Below are 21354 nucleotides of genomic sequence, written 5' to 3'. Positions count from 1 at the left end.
CAGCAAATTGTACGTTGCGGGTCTCTTTTCCCCCTCGCCGCCGCGTTTTTTTTAAAAGCTTTTTTTTGTAGCATTTTCGGGAGATTTGAGGGAAGTTCCCAGAAGGTCTTCCATAAAGACCAAAAAGTTCGTATACATGAAATTCAGAAGGTTGGGATATCTGGGTCATGGACTGAAAAACAAAGAGTCGGAATGTTATAGCTAGCATAAAATACTGTAAATGTGTGTGTGTGAGGGGGAAGTGGAGAAAGGAAAAGAATGTAATGGCTTAAAAACCTGGGATACCGATTTAGGTACAATACAACGTAATTGTCGGAGCTGTCAGATCTAAAGTCAGGCTAGACATGGTGACGGTGAGAAACGAGAAGAAGGAGAGCTGTCTACAGAAAATGCTTAAAATTCGCTAAACAGCACTTACGTTTTTCTAAAGAAATAGAAAATAAGTTTACAAGAACACAAGTTTCTATTTTTGCTGCTACATTGTTTTTTTCCCCTCTGAGGAATGCTTCTCAGATATCTATTTATACTTAAACCCGAAATTCCTTCCTTACATTCGATGATCAGAGAGAGAGAGAAAAATAAAGTCTCAAGGGACCCGCAAGTTACATCCCCAGACGAGAATGTCGGTTACTCTAATTATTTCCTGTGTCTATGCGCAAACCGCATCCAATCTCACAGGCGTCTCTCGAGGACCTGGTAGGGGTGTTTTCCGCGCTTGCCTGTGACACAGCACCAACCCTTCTCCGCGAAGGACCCCGTTTGTCTCGGGTGCTGCCTGTAAAAACAACAACCCCAGCCAGGCAACCTGCTTCTCCTTCCCGGACTCCCAGGTCGTCTGCGGAGGGTGATCTGGTCGCTTTCCAGGGGCTTCGCTGGTCGGCGGTCAGGGTGCCCAGGGGAGAGGCCATGGACCAGTGCGTGACGGTGGAGCGCGAGCTGGAGAAGGTGCTGCAGAAGTTCTCGGGCTACGGGCAGCTGTGCGAGCGGAGCCTGGAGGAGCTGATCCAGTACGTGGCGGGACTGCGCCGGGAGATCCTCCAGAGCGAGAGTAGGTGTCCCCGTTCTTGGTCGTCCCTTGTAACGGCGGACTTTTTAATTATTTTTTTAAAAACGAATGGTCTCCTCCTGTAGTATTAGGAGAGCCTTGACAGGCAGAAATTCAGCCGGTGAAGCCAACTCCCAACGGTGCAGTAGGTCTGGGGCTGCCACTCACTGAATCTGTGCTTCTCGGGGACCTTTAATCCCTGCTTTGTCGTGAACGTGTCTATAACCGTACGGTTTTCAGACTCCAGTTTGTTGCCTTTGTGCATTGTTCCTTAGACTTTCCTTTGGAATAACCTGGTATATAAGGTTTAAAAACAACGTTTATCTCTAGGCTAGATTTCGTCGGACTGCTGTTAAAGACACAGGCGCTGGGCCAGTTAGGGAATACAATAGTATATACCTACCCTTTGTTTTCACTCTGTAGTGCCTTTGTGCACAGTGTTGCATCACCCGACCCTCTTCTTCTCAATCCCTTTGATTAATCCCATTTCTCCCCTTTAAATGTTGGATATGCTGTTTTTACATGTGTCTTAGGATTCCGTTTGCTTGGTTTGACCATGTTTTTTCCTAGTAAAAACACACTCTTTCTCTCCTGCTCCTATTAACTTCTGAACCTTTAGTTTCCCTTAGAATTCTTTACCAAACTGTGTTTTTCTCCAAGCAGTATGTTGTATTACAGAAGATATTTAAAGAGTTGTCATTTGTTTTTGTTTTTTCCATTTCCTTGCTTTCTTCCTCATCCACCCTTTGTCTTGATGGTGCTAGAGAAAGGCTTGTTACCTGTAACATTTTTGCCCTAGTAGCAAGAGGAAAAATCTATATCCTTTCTACTTCTCCCCTGCAGCAATAGTAGGGAGGATGTGTATACTTGTTAGGAATACTTATGGCAAATCATGTGGCATTAATTTTCTGGCATATTATGCACTGCCTTTTTCACAAGTTTGCAACTTGGGTGTGCTCCTAGATTTTTCCTTGAGCCCAGATCTCTGTGTTGGCCTGGAGTACGTTTACTCAGTTAAAACGAGTGTGTCAACTGTGCCTATTCCTGGAGATATCTGACTTGGCCACTGTGACACATGCCTTAATTACATCCTGTTTGGATTACTGTAGTACACTTTACATGAGGCTGCCTTTGAAAAATGCTTGAAAACTTTAGCAGCTCTAAAATGTTGCTGCCAGATTGTTAACTGGAGCTAGTTAGAGGATCACATACTTCTCCTTTTACAATAGCCCCACTGGTTGTTCTGTTTCCTGGCCCAAATCAAACTGCTGGGTTTGGCTTACAAAGCTTTAAATGACTTGCATCTATGTTACTTGAAATACTCGATCTCCCTGTATAAGTTTGCCCAAGATACCATATTATTGTGGAAGGCCTTTCTCTCTGTCCTGTTACCCTCATAGGTGTGTTTGCTGGGGACCCGGGAGGGGGCCTTCTCTGTTGCTGCTCCCAGACTCTGGAACCCCCTCCGGCAGAAGGCAAGACTGTCCTTCTCTTTGCTGTCAGTCCACAGGCAGGCAAGGACCGTTCTCATCAGGCAGGCTTTTTACGTAAGAGGTTCCCCCTTCTAGTTTTTATGTTATTTGTTTTAACACTGTGAGCTGCTTTGGTTAAAGCTACAAATTAGAAATTTTGTTAATTTGTTAAATTGAACAATTAAATGTTGTTATCACAATCTTCCCAATCTTCATCCAAATTTGATCTTCAGACCGTCTGTTACTTAGGGTTCAATTTGGTTTAGGAGCTGTCCTATTTAATTCTACATACAGTGCTCATTATTAGGATAGTTTCAAATGGATAGTGATACTTTATATTGTCTGTTTTTGACATTTTTGAGGTGATGTGGACCAAATAATTGTTTTTTTGGAAATGGTTTCCTAAGATCCCTATTTAACTAGCTGTGATATATAAACTTTTGCCTTTGTTTTTTTATTGCATACAAGAGGTACAGTGCATTGAAAGCTGGCTTAATTTTCCTGATGGACCTTAGTTTGAGGGTGAGAATACACCTTATTGTTCTGAAATGAAAAAAAAGAGAAGGCAATTAGTTTTGAGATGCAAAAAACCCCCAGTACTTTAGTTTGATCCTTTGTGACATTGCATTCTTGACCTCTTTTAATCATATGATTATGAGTAAAATGGGAACATCATTCTGTTTCCATAGCAGTGCATAGAATTACTCTTTCACCATATAGAATAATTATATTACTCATCACTGGTTCCTGAACAACTTTGAGAGTCAACAAAGTTAAATGGAAGTCCATAATAACAGGTTTCCTGGCTTTCTCAGCTGCACACACTTACACAGACCTTCTGTAGAAAAGACTGAAGAGACTGTACGTAAAATTCTGTGCAAGGTACCAGTGAGGGTTTTAGCATTCAGTATTTTATCTGGAAATATTGATTTTGCTGTTACGTAGTCCCAATTAAATCTGTATTCTTTGGGATTTAGATAGATATTGTTCATGGGATTTTAACAGAGCATTAAGCTTATTAATACAGAACCTGACAAAAGGGCCCTGAACAATTTGGTGCTGTGTGTGAATACAAATCTCATAACCAGACTGTTTCAAATGCTGCTTTGAGATAATATGTATGGAATCCCAGCCACACTTCTAAAAGTCCTTACTTGATCACCGGAGAAACTGCTACCCTCTTTATGCAATTGTGAGACAGCCCCAGTTTTCCCAGTGTTTCCAGGTGGGGGCTGTTGAGACACTCCATTTTCATTACTGCTACAGTTCATCCATATTTGGGTGTTTTGGATACATGACTTGCTGCTTGATTTTTTTTATTGAGACTCTTTGTAATTATTCTTTGATTGTCATCCTTCTGTTAAAACTACCAGAAACACAGTTTATGTATTTCTGTATGTATTTGTACAGTCACATGTAAGAGGTTAGATCCAGGCTAAGATATTTGAATATGGATTGCATTGAAATAAAGGGAACGAATTACCTACGACTTCCTGAAATCTGTTTATTTCAGTGGTAACGAATATTTATTTCAGTGGTAACGAAGTTCAGCTAATTTAAAGAAAAGAATTTTAAGTGGAGATGTGGAGAATTTCATGAATGGATTTCACACCATGTTGGTTCACACTCAATCATGGTATGTTGTTGTTTAGTCATTAAGTTGTGTCCAACTCTTCATGAACCCATGGACCAGAGCACACCAGGCCCTCCTGTCTTCCACTGCCTCCCGGAGTTGGGTCAAATTCCTGTTGATAGCTTCGAGGACACTGTCCAACCATCTCATCCTCTGTCATCCCCTTCTTATCTTGCCTTCACACTTTCCCAAGATCAGGGTCTTTTCCAGGGAGTCTTCTCATGAGATGGCCAAAGTATTGGTGCCTCAGCTTCAGGATCTGTCTTTCCAGTGAGCACTCAGGGTTGATTTCCTTCAAAATGGATAGATTTGTTCTCCTTGCAGTCCAGGGGACTCTCAAGAGTCTCCTCCAGCACCACAATTCAAAAGCATCAATTCTTTGGCGGTCAGCCTTTTTTATGGTCCAGCTCTCACTTCCATACATTGCTACTGGAAAAACCATAGCTTTGACTATGCAGACTTTTGTTGGAAAGGTGATGTCTCTGCTTTTTAAGATGCTGCCTAGGTTTGTCATTGCTTTCCTATCAAGAAGCAGGCGTCTTTATTTCAGTGCAGATGCTGTATCTGCAGTGATCATGGAGCCCAAGAAAGTAAAATCTGTCACAATCATGGTAGGTGCTCGTATAGGTCATTGGCGTGAAGAACCTGGCTCTGAAGCCAGTCTTGAGAGCTTGAATCCCCATAGTGCCTCCTGGGAGAAGGGTCAGCCAAGATTACTCGAAGCATGTATGGCTGATGGGGTTATGTGTTCTTCTACCTGCACAGCCTTGGGTAAGATGTATGGGCCCAGAGTACCAGCAGAAAAGGAACTGGCAAATTCCATCCACTGCTTGTGAGTACTTTACACTTGGATTTATAAAAGGCTCGCCATAAGTTGGAATTGACATGGCAGCTCATATTTGCAGTTCTTGTAATAACAGTAAAGGGGAAAGAGCTGTTGTGTTTCAGGATTGGCATATCTGATAGGACACATCTTGGACTTATCTGAGGAAACCAGAATACTGTATCTCTGAAGTGTCTTTGGGGAGGGTTCTACTCAAAGGCAAGTTTCATCTTAACTCTGCCTCCTCTTCCATTAACATTGAGAGAAGTGGGATTGCATATTTAATTTGGATAAACCCCACAATATTTATGTCTTAAAGTAAATTTGGAATTGATAAGAGCCACATCGAATTTATTTTCTCCTTCATGTGTGTCCATTTTTTAAAAAAAGCTTAGTACAAGGGTTCTTCCATGGTTTCAGCATTTATTGAAAATTTACTTCTGTTTCTTGCTCCCCTTGGATGTGTGGAACTTTTCTTACTTTTTGTTTGTCTTTCTTTGTGTCTTCATACCAGTAGTTTTTATGAATGAAGTCTGATTTCAAGTGGTCCCTTCATAAAAATTTAGGTAGGTTTGCAAGCTAGGATGGGTTGGCTACTAGGGTGGGTGTAGCAACAGTTGCTACTGTTTGGTCTTTCCAAGGAGTTCCACTTCAGGATCTACAGTCCTCCTGGACCCTCTGAAGAGAAAGTATTAACGATGGCTCAGAGATACCATCTCTTTACTACTGTGAAGTATTGCAATTTTTCTTCTTCTCTTGTGTTACCATTGGGTGTAGAGAAAATGTTAATATTCTGGAATAAACCAGCATGTTTCTTTGATTATTATGAGCCAACGTTTCTAGTCTAAAATAAAGACTGATATTTTATTTTGTGCTTCAGTAGTTTGAGAAAACTGATATGCTACACTAACCTATGTCTACTTCTTGCTAGTTTTGTTTAAATTGAAAACTTCTACTTTTTTCCATGAAAATACAGTATTATTTGTAATTCCCCCTCTCTCTCTCTCTCTCTCTCTGTGTGTGTGTGTGTGTGTGTGTGTGTGTATGTGTTCTTGCTTTGCAGTTGTATTTCCAAATTAGTGTAATTGGGCAGATCTTCTCAAAGATAAAATAACGTCTCCTTTGCTATTTCCCAAGTTCCTCAGTTTACTTCTCTCTTGGCCTTGGGGGCTGGAATTTAAGTGACCCCTGCTCATTAGTACTGTTGTTTCCAAGAGTTAGATCCTATATGGAACCTTGTTACCGCGTATATACATGTTCTGTTTGTAGGAACCTGATACAGTACGGCTTCTTTTCCCGATAAGCAACAATTGATGATATTCTGTATTAACACACCAAGTATAAACAGGACTACAGTGAGTCAGATACTATATATTTTCCCATGTGTATTTGAAATACTAGTGAAATCTGAGACAGAAATGCTGTTTCACCCCACCTTGTATTCCATTCTCCACAGTATGGCATTTTATATCTCAGGAATGAGCATGACATGTTCATAATACAATTTGTTCTTTGTTTTCCTGTCTTCTCTCTAGATCAAGATGGCGACCTATCAGGGACAATATCACTTGTTATGACACAGTGTTGTAAACGAATAAAGGACACTGTTCAAAAATTGGCCTCGGATCATAAGGACATTCACAGCAGTGTTTCTCGTGTTGGAAAAGCTATTGACAAGGTAATGATATAATTACTGTTATTGTATCAAAGTGTTTGATATTTCTGATTAGTTAATAATAAACTTAATAATTTCAGTGGGTCCATTCTAAATGTGATAATGGCTAAAATCTTACTGCTTAGTGTAGTAAATTGCACTGTAGTAGACTGATTTAATCAGTAGGAATTTGATGAGCCAACCTTTCTGTAAATTCCACTGATTTAAGTAAACTTACTCTAGTGTGATTTAGTGTGCTGAGCAACAGTATTTTGGCCACTGTCCAGTCCTGTTCGTTTATGCTGAAAAAAAATCCAGTAATTGTCATTCAAGGAAGAATATTGAAAGATAGTGCAGTGATGTTTGGAATATCTGGAAGCAGCAGATTTTAGACTCACTTTGACAAGACATTTTCATTAGGCCTTCATTAATTATCCTTGGCTATTTGTGTGTGTGTGTGTGTGTGTGTGTCTATGTAACTAACTAGTAATGATGAAAATACAAGGAGGTTGGAGAAGGTGAACAAATGCTTAGTTCTGATACTCAGAGATCTAGGACATTTTAAGGTGAGTCCCAGAGTGGTGTTCCAGCAGTTGATCTCAGCTGACTGGCCCACTCATATGGGTAGAGACAATCCTTCTGTATCTCTGGCAGGCTAGAGGAGTTTGATACTTGCACATTCTTTGTGAGAAAAGGTACTTTTGAATTCTGAAAAGCGGCAGAGGCATTTCTAGTTATCGTCTTGTTGCAACAGCTTTGATGGTTACCCACCATTTATAAGCCAAGTTAAAAATACCCTCCCATCTTCCTTTAAAGTAAGGGTGAGGAATATGTGCATCCCAGATGTTATGGCATTGCAGATCCCACAATCCCTCACTCATTGGGTAATGGGGATTGCAATTCAGCAACATCTGAGGAAGCTACCTGTTCCACACCTGTACTTTAGAGCTTCTAGTGGCTTGGATTTGAGCCAGGTACTTCCAGGATTATCTTCTCACATATGAACCAACCCATTCACAAAGCTTCTGGAGAGGTTCTACTTTGCATCTCTCCAACTCTGCATTTCATTTGAGGACCTTCTTAGTTAGTCATCTGGGCTTTGGAATTTCCATCTGAGGGAAGCAGAGGTTGAAGATCCAGCCCTTTTGTCGGACAGAACAGTTTTTGGGGCTTTCTGAGCAATATGTAGCCATGACTGAGTTTGTTTGGAATGGCAATATGATTATCCAGCTCCAAGAAGTCATAAACGGTGATTAAAAGCTAATAGTATCTAAAAATTGTCATTTTTAAAAAAGAGAAACAGACCATTATGCGGTTTGTTTCTGTTATAATGATTTGTGACTTACTTACTCATCAGGCAAAGGGAAAAGATTTCACATGTTAAAGTGCGTCCATCCACTACCCTACTGCCTGTGTCTAACAGAGCAGTCTTATGCTCCTACTAAACCAATGTAGCAGCTGCTGGTTATGTCAGCATAATGTGGTCAAGAGAATATCCTCTTTTTTGCCAGAGATAATGGAACAACATCAGCAGTCTGTCCTGCAGCATCCATGGCAACTCCACCACCCAGCAATCATGTTATTAGATGCCAGTGGTACTCCCATACTGTCTGTGCATGGAAAGGACCATACAATGTGCTGTAGCAGCTGAATGCCTCCAGTGATGTAACCATGCCCAGCATGCATGTAAAACGCAGCTTAAAAGCCTTAACACCACAGCACCTTCCTCAATGCAAATGCAAACGCAGCGAGCAGGAGCCCAGCAACTGCCACAGACGACTGTATATTCCAGAGCTCTCTCTGTGCAAAGTAGGAGTCCATGGGTAGCACTAACATAAACTGTCTATCAACAACAATCCTTTTGACGCAGGGCAGGGCCAGGCACAGGGCCAGAAGCACAGACATGCTCATCACAACACTCATATTAGCAAATTCTCCAAATATGGGGCCTGATGCTGCTGAACGTATTATCTGAATTGAAGGTGACTTACCACTTACTAGGTGGAGTTTGTTTTTCTCATAAGTTATAGTGGTTGAAATCCTGTAGCTTAATTTTGTAAACGTGGTTCCCAGTGTGGTGTGATAGATCGAGTGATGAATTAGGATTCTGGAGAACAGGGTTTGAATCCCCACTTGGCGATGGAAACTCACTGGGGGGCATGAAACTGGTAAAACCACTCCTTAAATATCCCTCTTACCTTGAAAGCACTATTAGGGTTGCTGTAAGTCTGTTCCGACTTGACAGCAGAGAAGACATACTAGTCACAATTAATGCAGACCCATTTGAGTCTCACAAAATCCCCATTGATCCTACTCTAGCACAACTTACTATATGAAGCAACAGGATTTTGGCCATTGTTTATGATTAGAGAAGATGAGTTCTGTAGGCACTTGCAAAATGTTTAATTTAACAATCTGGCCTCTTTTTTTGTAAATTGTAAGATACTGCCAAAGCTCCTCTGGTTTAGGTGACCAAAATGTATGGCTGTCATGTTGTCTAGCAATATATCCTCATAAATCTGGTGTAAAATCTGACATAGTGCGGTATATCATAATTGCATGATCTAACAGTGCCCAAATACTTCCCCTTTACATTGTAAGGCACATGGGTGAATCCAGTGTTAGTTTCTGTGGAGATATAGGCTAAAAGACAAAATATGAAAATGTACAAATATTACAAGAAGGATATTCCCAGATCAGTTGCTGTTTTTATATAAAACATTTGGTACATTTCAAAAGGCAGGTAATTGGAACCTGTGCCATGTGTGGAAACCTGTGTTTAAAGCAGAAGAACTCTGTTATTATTTCACAGAATTTTGACTCTGACATCAGCAGCGTGGGAATCGATGGATGCTGGCAGGCTGATAGCCAGCGAATTTTGAATGAGGTGATGGTAGAACACTTTTTCCGGCAAGGGATGCTGGATGTGGCTGAAGAGCTTTGTCAGGTAATTGCTGCTAAAATAAAGGATTCCAGAGAATAACATTAAACCCATTATATATTTTTATTCAAATGGAATACTGCTGTGAAAAATATTACTTTGCCTGTCTGTAAAAATGACAGCTGTGTGGGCTTTGTATTTCAGGAGTCTGGACTTTCTATAGACCAAAGTCAAAAGCAACCGTTTGTGGAGCTCAACCGAATACTGGAAGCACTTAAAGTCAGAGTTTTGAGGCCTGCATTAGAGTGAGTTACTAAGCTGTTTTGAAAGTCTTCAGAAGAAAAAAGTAGAAATATTGGAATTCTCTCTTTTAAGAAATCCAATTACATTGAGGTTTATAGGTGAATAAATTGTTAATAAAATGTGTGACCTATTTTGGCTAGACTGAGATTCCAAGATCAGATTAAGCTAATCTGCAGTAATGGTGTCCAGTAGGAGAATATGCTCAGTCAGCACATGGGGAAGGCAGCAATGTCTCCACCAGTGGTCAGAATTTGGCAGAGTTCCTAGGTAGTGGAGCAGGCTTGCTCATTTTCCAAGCTGAAACCCTCAAAACAGAGCCTGTTTTGAAAGTGGGCATTGCAGTCGTGCTTCCATGTTTGTTTCTGGTCTCACTTGGGAGTTTACAAGAACATGGAAAGCCCTGAATGAGATGCTGAGCATGGGAGATTATAGGTAGTTCCTGTGTTTTACTTTCAAGAATGGAGAGAGGTGCTTAGATGAGTTCCAGTTTCACTCTCCTAAGCATCTCAGCCTATCTGCTGGTGTGCCCTGGGCAATAAATTATACGGTGGTAGCCCTCTCTCATCCCCAAAGCACCATAATGAAGTTCACCCAATATTTTCTTACGATACACATTTTTAACATGTTTTGCTCCCTTCTCCTCACTGTGTGAGCTTTCCTGTGCTGGTTCGGTTGTTCTTCCCAAATTATCACATGTCCGTGCTTCCCCCAAGTTATATATCCATTGTGTCACTTTAGAGAGGAAGGTTAGGCTGAGTGCCCAAGGCAGACTCAAATTGAAGGGAGGAAGGGCAGAGAGCTCAAATGTCTCCTGCAGTCGCCATGTCGTCCTGGGTCTCAAGACTACTTGCCTTTACCTCACAGACAGCTATTTATTTTCTTCTTGTTTTGGCTACCAAGGCTTCATTGTAAATTTTTCATTTCTAGAAAAAAAACAGTTTTGTATTTTTGTAAGCTTCTACAAGACAGAGATTTCCACAGAAGTAGCTGTTGGTCATAGCATGATTTTGAGGAAATCTGTCCTTTTTTCCAAAACGGCTGCTTTTAAAACTAGTACCTGATAATTAACCCAACACAAATAGTGTATGCCCCAATTTTTTGGAACAAAATAATGGATAATAAGAGAACGTGTAACTACATCCAGATAAAGTGCCATTCCTATCTACCCATTTTGCCTAAAGAATGTTTGGTAAATCATCACACTGTGCCTTTAATTTCTATTTTGATTTAATTTAAAACTTCCTGTTCCCCATCCCTCTACAGGTTTTGAGGCTCCCAAGGATTCTCTTTTGTGCTGGGAAAGCCTTTGGGAGCTTTTGTATGGGGCGGAGTGGAGGGGACTTTAGAACTGGAAAATTGCTGCCATCTCTGTGCCTGCTTTTGACGTGTAGAATGATAAGTGTTCAAGAATTTGAAATGAATTAATTTTACCCAGCCTTTTAGAAGTTTTCACAGGAGTTGCTCAGAGTGTATTATATGTATGGGTTTTTTTGGGGGGGGGGATATGATAGGGGGAAATCCTTTGTGTTTAGGGAACAGGAAAAAACCTGCATATTAATGTACTATATTTGAATAGAACAAATGAACAAATAATGATGTATGTTTACTTCTGTTGTGAATTCAGCTGGAACCTAATTACATGAAGTCTGTGTATTTTCCCTTGAACAAAATCCAGCTTGAACACACATTTGTATCAAATATTGCTCTCTGATCACTAAGCATCAAGCAAGCTGCTAAAATACAGAGAAATGGGGTTCAGACTTCAAGATTTAGCTTTGACTAAGCACATGATGACTTGCCCTTTGTAACTTTAGGTCTCCTTTATTGTCTTGTTTCAAATGCTCATGTTCCTATAAGAGAACTGGTTCAGAGACAGTGCTGTCCTGGTGTTAATCCCATTTTATGGGAGAATTTGCAGGAATAACGGATCTATTTTGTGTTCTCTCTTTTCTCTTTCTCTCTCTTTCACACACTAATATGCACAGAGACATGCAGCTTTTGTTTGTATATAATTAAAAGAATAATAACATAGGTAGTTTTGAAAACGCATGCCTAGAGATTCTGTTTTTACCCTTGAAGTAAAAGAGAGGAATAGAAATAATTGCTCTGCATGCAAATGTTAACTGTTTCCTCTCCTCTCCTCTCCTCCACTGTTCTGTATTGTTATGTAAGAGCTGTCTAGCATTGTGGCCCTGAATGCACATATGTGTAGAAATATGTTGCAGTGATATTGTTGCCATATGTACTTCAAAACTAAACATAATAGCTGGAGGTAACTTCAGCCCTGTGGCACTCTCGCACTGAACCACTCCTCCAGTAAACAAAATATAGGAAGCTTCCCGAAGTGTGGGCTGAATAGCATTGACATTTACTTATGGAATAATATAAGTGGAATGAATGCATAGCTTGGCTAATTAGAGGATGTTAATGAGGATAATTCCCCATTAATTAAAAAATAATCCATAGGATGTATTTCTTTAACAGTCTTGCAAATAATTTCACAGAAACTATATTGAAACTTTTCCAGTAAGTATGACAGAATGCATAATATTTTTGATCAGATTTTAAGGCAAGTATCAAGTTGATGACTGCCATTCCCTCTTAAGATGAACCACTGTTTCTTTCACTCTGTGTTATATCGTTTCTTAGGTGGGCTGTATCGAATAGAGAAATGCTTATGGCACAGAATAGCTCCTTAGAATTTAAGCTACACAGACTGTATTTTATTAGTTTATTAATGGGCGGAACTGCAAATCAGAGAGAAGCATTGCAGTATGCTAAAAACTTTCAACCCTTTGCTCTTAACCATCAGAAAGGTAAGCTGCTTGAAATTATTTCTGTACAGGAGTTTGTATTCGTAGGTTAAAAGTGATGCTTTCAATTGAAATCACTACATGCATTTCCTTGCTGTGTGCAGTTTTGTGACCATTTCATAGATCTTGGAGAATCATGGGCTCCTGCTTCAAGTTGCATATTCCTGTAACATTTTTTGGCACAGGCTTGAACACTGCTACCAAAATATTTGTTTTAAAGTATGAAAATAAGCTTGGCAACAATTTTTATAGTACATTAAGAGTATAACCTAGCTGGACAAATTGCTTATATTTTTATTAAGCATCACCTAATCTGTTGTGTTAAACTGATTTGCATGATCCTAAAGTTGTAACATTTTCTGTATATCCAGAACAGTGTTTTCCCACCTGCGCGTCGTGAAGTGTTTTCTGGGGAGAGGGGTCATGTTACATGTGTTGTATCCCTTGTTTAATAATTTCTTCCTTGAACTTTCAGAGTGAGATGGTAAAGTTAGTGTGTATGTGTGTGTCTGAGAAAGAGGCTTGTCGTGGGGAGACAGATGCCTCTACTTTCTGAGAAGGGATGATTTTACTTCACTAAAAATGCCTTATGCAACCGTGCTGGAGTGGTGGGGTCACAGGTTACTCGGCTATTGTAAAAGGGGGTCATGACTTGGAAAAGGTCGGGAACCACTGATTTTGAAGATTCTGTCAATGCTGTCTGCTGAATGGGGAGGTCCCGAGATGGAGGAATTCTGTTTTAGCTCTGATGTGTGTGAATTGTTAAGATGAGGACTCAGTAGTTTTACTGTGATTTAATTCAGCAACATCCCTCAAGATAGGTGTATAGGAGAAAATGAAGGAATAAATGATTGTTTTGTGGAACTTTTGAAACAAGACTGCTACTTCTTAAAAGGTTTCACTGATGATAATTAGCCTGCCTGTGGATGTCTATCTCAGATGCAAGAGTTTAGGAAAATCAGATTTTAAAAATGTATTCAGCTTGCTGTGATTGATGGTCATCAGTAACCATGATTTATTTGGAATTAGCACAATCTGCTGTAAGTCTTAGCCAGTCTGTCTCCTAAACCTGCCAAACTGTGATTAACTGGTTTATCTGAAACAGGCCAACTTCATAATCTGTGTTTTGAAGTTTGTTTGTTTCAGACAAATCACAGTTATGAGTAGCCACAGTTTGTTGTTTTTAGGCAAATAGACAAACTATGATTAATAATAATAACAATACAGAATTGACTGCTGCTGAACTCCTCATGATAACAATGAAAGATGAAAGGGAAGGTGGAAGGCTACAAATTTCTGGTTTGTTGCATCTTTTTCTCGTCACAAGCTTAGTAGGACCTTTCATTCAGAATGGCCCTAGCCTTCAGGACTTCCTGTTCAAATTGTGTGGTAAGATGTGTGCATTGGAAAGATCTCCGTTCTGCCTCTGTGACATCTCTGGGTAGTCATTTAATGTGTAAAGTGCCATACAGATGTGTGACATTATTATGTTTGGGAATAATCTAACTCTCTCAGTTGAATTTCTATTGATTGCCAACTCCATATATTCAAGTTGTTGCTTGCTTCTAGCACAAAATATCAACATCTGGATTTATCTTTTGAATATACAGTAAGGTGGGCAGAGCCCTCTTATACTCATGCAATTCCACTGTAACTCATACATTTCAGTGGTGAATTGCTGCAAATTAAGAAGTCAGCGTAGGCATTTGCTGTTTGACAGTGAGTCATGGAATGGTGCACAAGAGCAAATGCCTACACTGACTTCTTGATCTGAGGCAGTTCACAAACATTTATACTGATGGAGTAAATGTTGATGGGTGTAACTACCATGATTCCGGCTGATATATCCAATAGGTGTGTTCTTTTAACAACAAATATAAACATATTATTTTCTCCTTCACAGATATTCAAGTTTTGATGGGAAGCCTAGTATACCTGAGGCAGGGAATTGAAAATTCTCCATATGTCCATTTATTGGATGCAAATCAGTGGGCAGACATCTGTGACATCTTCACAAGAGATGCTTGTGCTCTCCTGGGCCTCTCTGTAGAATCACCTCTAAGTGTTAGGTATGGCTCTTTTATGTGAGATGCTTTAGCATAATGTAATACCTGGGAATGACTTCCTCCAACTAATTTTTTTTGCCCTTTCTTTGGAAGAAATGTCTACAAACAATAGCAAAGCACTGGATACCAAGACGTGGTTTGCTATAAAGATTACCTCCATTGCCACTTCCTTCCTCCTTGTTCCTGGGCTAGCATGTAAAACTGCTAACAATTAAACTTCATTTCCGCCCAGTTGTAACTCCCCAAATGTTTGTCTCTCTTGGGTGAGAGGAGGCAGATGTTGTTTCAGCTCAGTGCCCCCTGCTGATGTAGATGTACCAAGTCATTCTAGAGATTGGGGACTTGATGGAGTCATAGCTAGAACCATCTTCTAGATTCACATGCTCTGGATTAATAGCTTCTCCATTCCCTCCAGCCGCCCTTCCATATCACCTCAGCATGAGCTGAAAGTAGCAGTGAATTATGTGGCACTTCACCCCCACCCCCACTTCAAGATAGCTGAAATCATAAATTTGCTAGGTGAACTCAGGCAAGCCAATGGTTTTTAGTCTAGTGAGAGAAGAGGGAAAGAATTGCAGAGAATTGTATCTAGTATTAGTCTACACAGAGATGGGCAACTTCCAGAAATCCAAGGGCCACACCTGCCCTATGGGTCTCAGAGAGCTGACCTCAACATCTAGCCATTTGTTAAATGGAAAAGGCTATAAAAAGGTAGACACAGGAGGGGCTCTTCCTGAGCCATGCTTTGACCACCCAGACTTAGCAGAAAAAAGTATAAGAGGTGGCATTAGGCCACTAGTTCTTGTGCAAGTACCAGCAGAACAACTTAGCAACACGGATACTATGGAAGTCCTAATGGTTTGTCATACATCTTGTGCAATGGCTTGTTAAAATGAAATCAAATATTGGGTGTGAGACTTTTGGAAATACAGTATGAAAATAGGACTTCTACAAGCAGTAAAAGCTTTGGACTAGTGGAGTGACACAGTAGGGTGTGACAGTGAGCTACCGTATGGGATTGTTCTGAGGTTTCCTGGAATGGTAAATATGAAGGCTGTGGGGTTGAAAATGTTAAGATATTAATAATGTTACCCTTCAAAATCATAAAAAAAATGTAAACGGGAGAAGAAGGGAATGGCACTATCTATACATGACACCAGCTGCAAAGACAAAAATCAGTGTATTAAGAATTTTTGTCTGTACAGAAATAAGACAGCAGTAAAAACACTAATCAACAATACCCTATAATATTGGCCACATTAAATTATAAGAATTGTATTGCAATATATTTTGACTCCCTCATTTCTCATCTGGTTTTAAAAAGTCAAGAATCGGTGATCCAGAAGTTTAATTGCTAGATTAAAGAGAAACAAGTTTTGAAAGCTCTCTTCTGGGCTTCTAATCTGGGGTGGGCAATTTTCAGAGCAGCTGGAAAGTCAGTTTGTGCTCCCTGACTGCTCTGCAGGCCACACCACCCCTTGATATATCCAGATATTCACTTCCAGTGTTGGCTTTTAGTTGGTAGGTGGTGACCAATTTTTTAAAAAAAGGCTATTCCTAGAATGGAAAATGTGTTTTTGTAGCTTTGAAAAAATTATAATAATTTGCATTGAGGTTCAGCGGAAGAGTTTCAGGGATGAACTCTCATCAGCTGACTTTTTGAGAGATTCCAATATTTTTTCCTGTAATTATTTATTTGTACCTGAAATATAATATAAAAGTATGAACAATAAATGAAGAAGACAGAATAAACATACAAGGCAATAAATGCTATCACCTCTAGTTAGGCCTTTCATGATGTGTTGTTGGTTTGAGGTGGCAGTATCTGCCTTGACAAAACTTCTCCAGTACTCTTTGTGTAATTGTGTGAATTTTTGTATTGCTCACATAGTTGGAGAGGGGTCACAGAACTATATTTCATGTACTCTTCTGACCCTGTCTCTTGAACATGTTTTTTATTATACCGTGTAGAAACCTATATAAGACAAGAATTTATTGCTTGCTGTGTATTTGTAGCAGTTTAAGGTGCTGTGAGATGCATTTTCCTCTCCTAAATTATACCTTGCTGCTTTGTTTTTAATTCTGTCTTAACTTTGTGCATGTCAGACAAAAAGCTGAATTGTTAGCCCTTATACTTAGGGCAAAGGTGCATGTTGTATTAACCTTAGAACTGAAGAGCTGGAAGGAACCCTGTGGATTAATGAATTCAGCCTCTGTCAAGACGCATAGTGATGAACCAAACTCCCAACCTCTGGCTTCGCAGCCAGATACCTAAACCACTGAGCTATCCAGCAACTCTTGTCTAATATTAGAACTCCAGAACTGAAAGGCACCTTCATTTAGTCCAGCTGATGTCAGGAAGGCACAGTGGAGAATTGAAGTCCCAACCCAAACCACTGAACTATGCAGCTGTTCTTGTCTTCTTTTCTCTCTGTAGGATAGATGACATAGTAAACCCAGATCATGTCCTTCACTTTGGAGTTTGATTGTACTATATAGAACATCATATAAAGAAGGTAGTAAGTCACCATGGGAAAGATCACCTTAATTCCACTTTAATTGGGTATTTTAGGAAAAAGAACAAAAATTCTACGAAGCCTCATGGCTATGCATTACTTGCCAATGCTGACAAAGTTCAGAATTATCTGGAGTAAAGCAAGAGTCTGTGTGTTTTGCTACATGTACTGTACTGCTACAACAGAAATATTTAAAAATATATGTTTTTAATGCAATATTTGACTTTATTGCTCTGTTCTTCAGCTTTTCAGCAGGTTGTGTAGCATTGCCTGCTCTAATTAACATAAAAGCTGTGATTGAACAGAGACAGTGCACTGGTGTTTGGAATCAGAAAGATGAATTACCGGTGAGTAGTTTTGTTTCTGGAAGGCTAATTATTTTAATAAGTTCACACCTACTCAAACTAATAATTTCCTTTGCAGCAAGATCACTACAGAGAATTGAATCACACATTGTGGACACACTAGTGTAGTTTCCAGTTACAAATGCTATAACTTCGTGTAGTGTGTCCTGCGACAAATTAAAGGGAAATGTATTTTAAGGGATATACTTTTGTGTATGAGAATCAGACTGATCTTGAGTTACGGTTTTGCACAAATTTCCTACTTTTAATTAACATTGAAGAGAGAGTATGCGTGCATGATTTTTTTTTAGTGCTCTGGCTTTTCAAATAATAAAATATACTTCAAAATAACCAACTATTTATTGCCAGTATGCAATGTGGTGTTATTAATTTACAGATACCAAGCATTTAGATCTCTTGGAAGTTACTCACATATTAATAGACAAAATATTCACAGTGATTATAATGTTTTATAAATTGTTTCCATCCAGTGTAGTAACAGTGTCTTGTTTTAGAAGAGAACATAAGAGATTATAAGCTGTGAATTGAGTTAATATTATATCAGTCATATATTAGAGATTATAATTTTTTTTGGGGGGGGAATCCCCTCATGGTGTGATATTGTGGAAACCATCTTGATTACTTAATTTAAGTATCTGTTTATAGGTGATTTGAGAAGACATTCAGAAATTCATGGATAAATGTTTCATAGATCTTAGAATAAAACATGTTTTATTAGTACTGTACCATCAAGTCACATGGCATCTTTTAGAGTACAAAAAATTAAAAGGATGTTCCTGGTCCCAAGGAGATTCCAGACTAAAATTAAGTACTGTATAAGGGAAATAACAGAGAAAAGGAATGAAAGAGTGGCAAGGGTGAAAAATAAAGCAGCACGGTTAGATTTATGCTTAGTTGACTACTGAGTTATAGCAAAGTTACAGCCATTGTTCTGTCTTCAGGGGCTACACCCATAGAAGCCATAGAAACAGAAGATGAAAGCAAATAAGCAGGTGCTTTGCCTCGGTGTTAAGAGTTTCAAATCATGGTATGGGATTTAATCTCTAGAAATCCCTGGCTTATCTGATATTTTAATTGAGCAACAGAGGATCATTATTTTACAGAAAAACATAATTTACTTGAATAGTATGAGGCAACCATTGGAACTGTTGATACAAACATTTTCTGTGCAGTTCTGATTACACAAGCATTGAGTCAGTAAGCGATCTGTTAATGTTGGATTTGCTGCACACTCTTGTTTCTGGGACTCTGTCCTGGCCGTAAATCTTTTGAAGTCCAAGGACAAATTTTAATGTAGTGCTCTTGAAAATGGTGCATGTATGTTCAAGTTCTTCTCTTCCTGTTCATGGAAGAATGTTGGATGCTGGCATTGACTGTAGTGGTCATCTCTGAAAGGACAGCCACTACTGTCAGTGTGTACTTCCAGCTTTATCCCAAGAACCTTTTATGGTACTTATCCAGGAAAGTGACATCAACAAACAGCAAGCAGAGATACTTAATGCTTTTGCAGTGCAACCATCACCGAGGGCTCTCTTATGTTTCCCTAATAACTGAGTCTTTGTTGTGGAGAGAGAGAGAGAACAGCACTTTCCCACTAAATATGTCCAAGAATAACTAGTGTAAAATTTTCATCTAAAACAGTGTTCTGCTTTTAAACAGATTGAAGTGGACCTTGGCAAAAAGTGCTGGTATCATTCAATATTTGCCTGCCCCATCCTTCGTCAGCAAACAACAGATAATAATCCACCTATGAAGTTGGTTTGTGGTCATATTATATCAAGAGATGCTCTAAATAAAATGTTTAATGGCAGCAAGTGAGTATATTTCCTTCGTATTTAGTACACAGAACTTGTGCATTTTAAAAATAAGTTGTGGAATATGACAGGTGGTCTATTGAACTTTTATATTAATAGTTACCGTGTTTTCCCCAAAATAAGACAGGGTTTTATATTAATTTTTGCTCCAAAAATGCATTGGGGCTTTTTTTTTTATTTTACAGTCATGTCATCTTCTGGTTGATGCACAATGCTGCACAATGCATACTAAATCATACTAGGGCTCATTTTCAGGTTAGGTATTATTTTCGGGGAAACAGGGTACAAAGCCAGAAAAATCTACAACAACTCTTAATTACAACAGTACTTTAGAAGATTGAGATACAGTCTGGTTTTGCCAGAACCCAACTTTGATATTTTACACCTAACCTCTTTGGGTGAATTAGATTACAGCCCCCCCCCTCTGCATTCCATTGGGAGATGGGAAGCATTGTCCATTTTATCTAGAGTATGTAAGCTGGTGTGGGGAAGCTGTTTTAGCCACATGGCTTTCCAGGGCACAGAACATGTCCTGATGGTGGGCTTCCAACAGATAAATGGGTTGATTGGTCACTATGGGAACAGAATGCTGAGCTATATATAGTAGCTTTTGGTAAGGGGTCCATTCTATATGGTGTGTTCTTATAATCTTAATTAAACATCTCACTGAATGGATTGCCAACGTTTGGGTTTTCTATATAGTGCTATCCTTTGACAATAAGGTTTATCAAGTGAATTAAAATAAAAGTCAAGATAGTTATAAATATGCATATGTATAACTGCTTTTACTAAACAATTTGGTGACATGAATCTTCTCCCTGAGTGTTCCTCCACCCTGCTTTCCATGGAATATGCATTTTAGATAGAAGGCCTTTGTTGGACCTTCAAGGTAGAAGGGGGGCTACAGGTACTGTGGCAGTAGTTGTTGCTTGCGTTTAGCTCCATGGTCCTCCCCACCCCTGTCTCTGTGTTCATGCTTTAGGTAGTGGGGAATGAGAAACATTGGAGGGGCATCAAGGTGGTTTTTTCCTTTTTCATTAGAAGAAGCTGAGATTTCTCTGTAGGGTTCCTTTGAGGATCTAGATAACTATTCTGCCTGAGCCTGGATGGCCAGGTTTCGATGGTGGCCATGAATGCCTTTGTACAGTTAAACCTAGTGTGCTAGCTGAATCTGTTTCTTGAGAGTTCTGATCTGGCCACAGTCACACATGCCCTAGTTACATCTTGGCTGGATTACCATAGTGTGCTCTGTGAGCCTGCCTGGGTATTAAAATCATCAGAGGAGGCCTTTCTCTTCGTCCCACCACCTTCAAATGTGCGCTTGCTGGGGACATGGGAGAGAACTTTCTCTGTTGCTGTTCCCAGACTCTGAAATTCCCTCCCATGAGAAGCTAGGCTGGCCCCATCTTTGTTGTCCTTCTGCAAGCAGGCAAAGACTTTTGTCTTTAGGCAAGATTTTCCTTATTGACTGCTGGTCTGAGAGGGTTTTTAAAAATGTGTTTTAGTATTGATATTATTTATAATTTTTCATATACAGTGGTGCCCCGCATAGCGACGTTAATCCATTCCAGGATTAACGTCGCTATCTGGATTTGTCGCTATGTGGGGGGGGGGGAACCCATAGGAATGCATAAAACTCTGTTTAATGCGTTCCTATTGGGGAAAAACTCACCGCTATGAGGGGAACCCTCCATCCGGCCGCCATTTTCGCTGCCCGGTAAGCGAGGGCAGGGCGTGAAAACGCTGCGGGCGGCCATTTTCTGCACCCGGTGGCCATTTTGGAACCGCCGATCAGCTGTTCCCAAAACATTGCAATGCGAAGATTGGTAAGCGAAACGCTTACCGATCATCGCAGTGTGATGTTTTGCCTATTAAAACATCGCAATGCAATCGCATTAGCGATCGCAAAAAACGCGTCGCTATGTGGATTCGTTGTTAAACGGTGCGCTCGTTAAGCAAGGCACCACTG

The 21354-nt window shown here is 39.8% G+C and overlaps 1 protein-coding gene across 2 annotated transcripts in view; it reads left to right on the top strand.

Annotated features, from left to right (window-relative positions):
• Positions 1–686: 686 nt before the first annotated feature.
• RMND5A (required for meiotic nuclear division 5 homolog A) overlaps positions 687–21354 on the top strand; it is a 23090-nt gene continuing 2422 nt past the window's right edge. The window contains exons 1-8 of one of the 2 annotated variants that reach the window (XM_020796091.3): positions 687–1048; positions 6509–6651; positions 9440–9574; positions 9713–9813; positions 12461–12627; positions 14528–14693; positions 17451–17553; positions 19231–19385. In XM_020796091.3, coding sequence (XP_020651750.1) covers positions 907–1048; positions 6509–6651; positions 9440–9574; positions 9713–9813; positions 12461–12627; positions 14528–14693; positions 17451–17553; positions 19231–19385 — 1112 coding nt within the window. In that variant the 5' untranslated portion in view covers positions 687–906. The remainder of the gene's footprint in view (positions 1049–6508; positions 6652–9439; positions 9575–9712; positions 9814–12460; positions 12628–14527; positions 14694–17450; positions 17554–19230; positions 19386–21354) is intronic. The other variant, XM_020796092.3, reaches the window with a different exon arrangement.

This window comes from Pogona vitticeps, chromosome 6 (genome assembly GCF_051106095.1).
Source record: "Pogona vitticeps strain Pit_001003342236 chromosome 6, PviZW2.1, whole genome shotgun sequence".
Classification (NCBI taxonomy): Eukaryota; Metazoa; Chordata; class Lepidosauria; order Squamata; family Agamidae; genus Pogona; species Pogona vitticeps.
The sequence above is the reverse complement of the archived record's forward strand: the minus strand, read 5'-3'. Positions and strand labels throughout refer to the sequence as shown.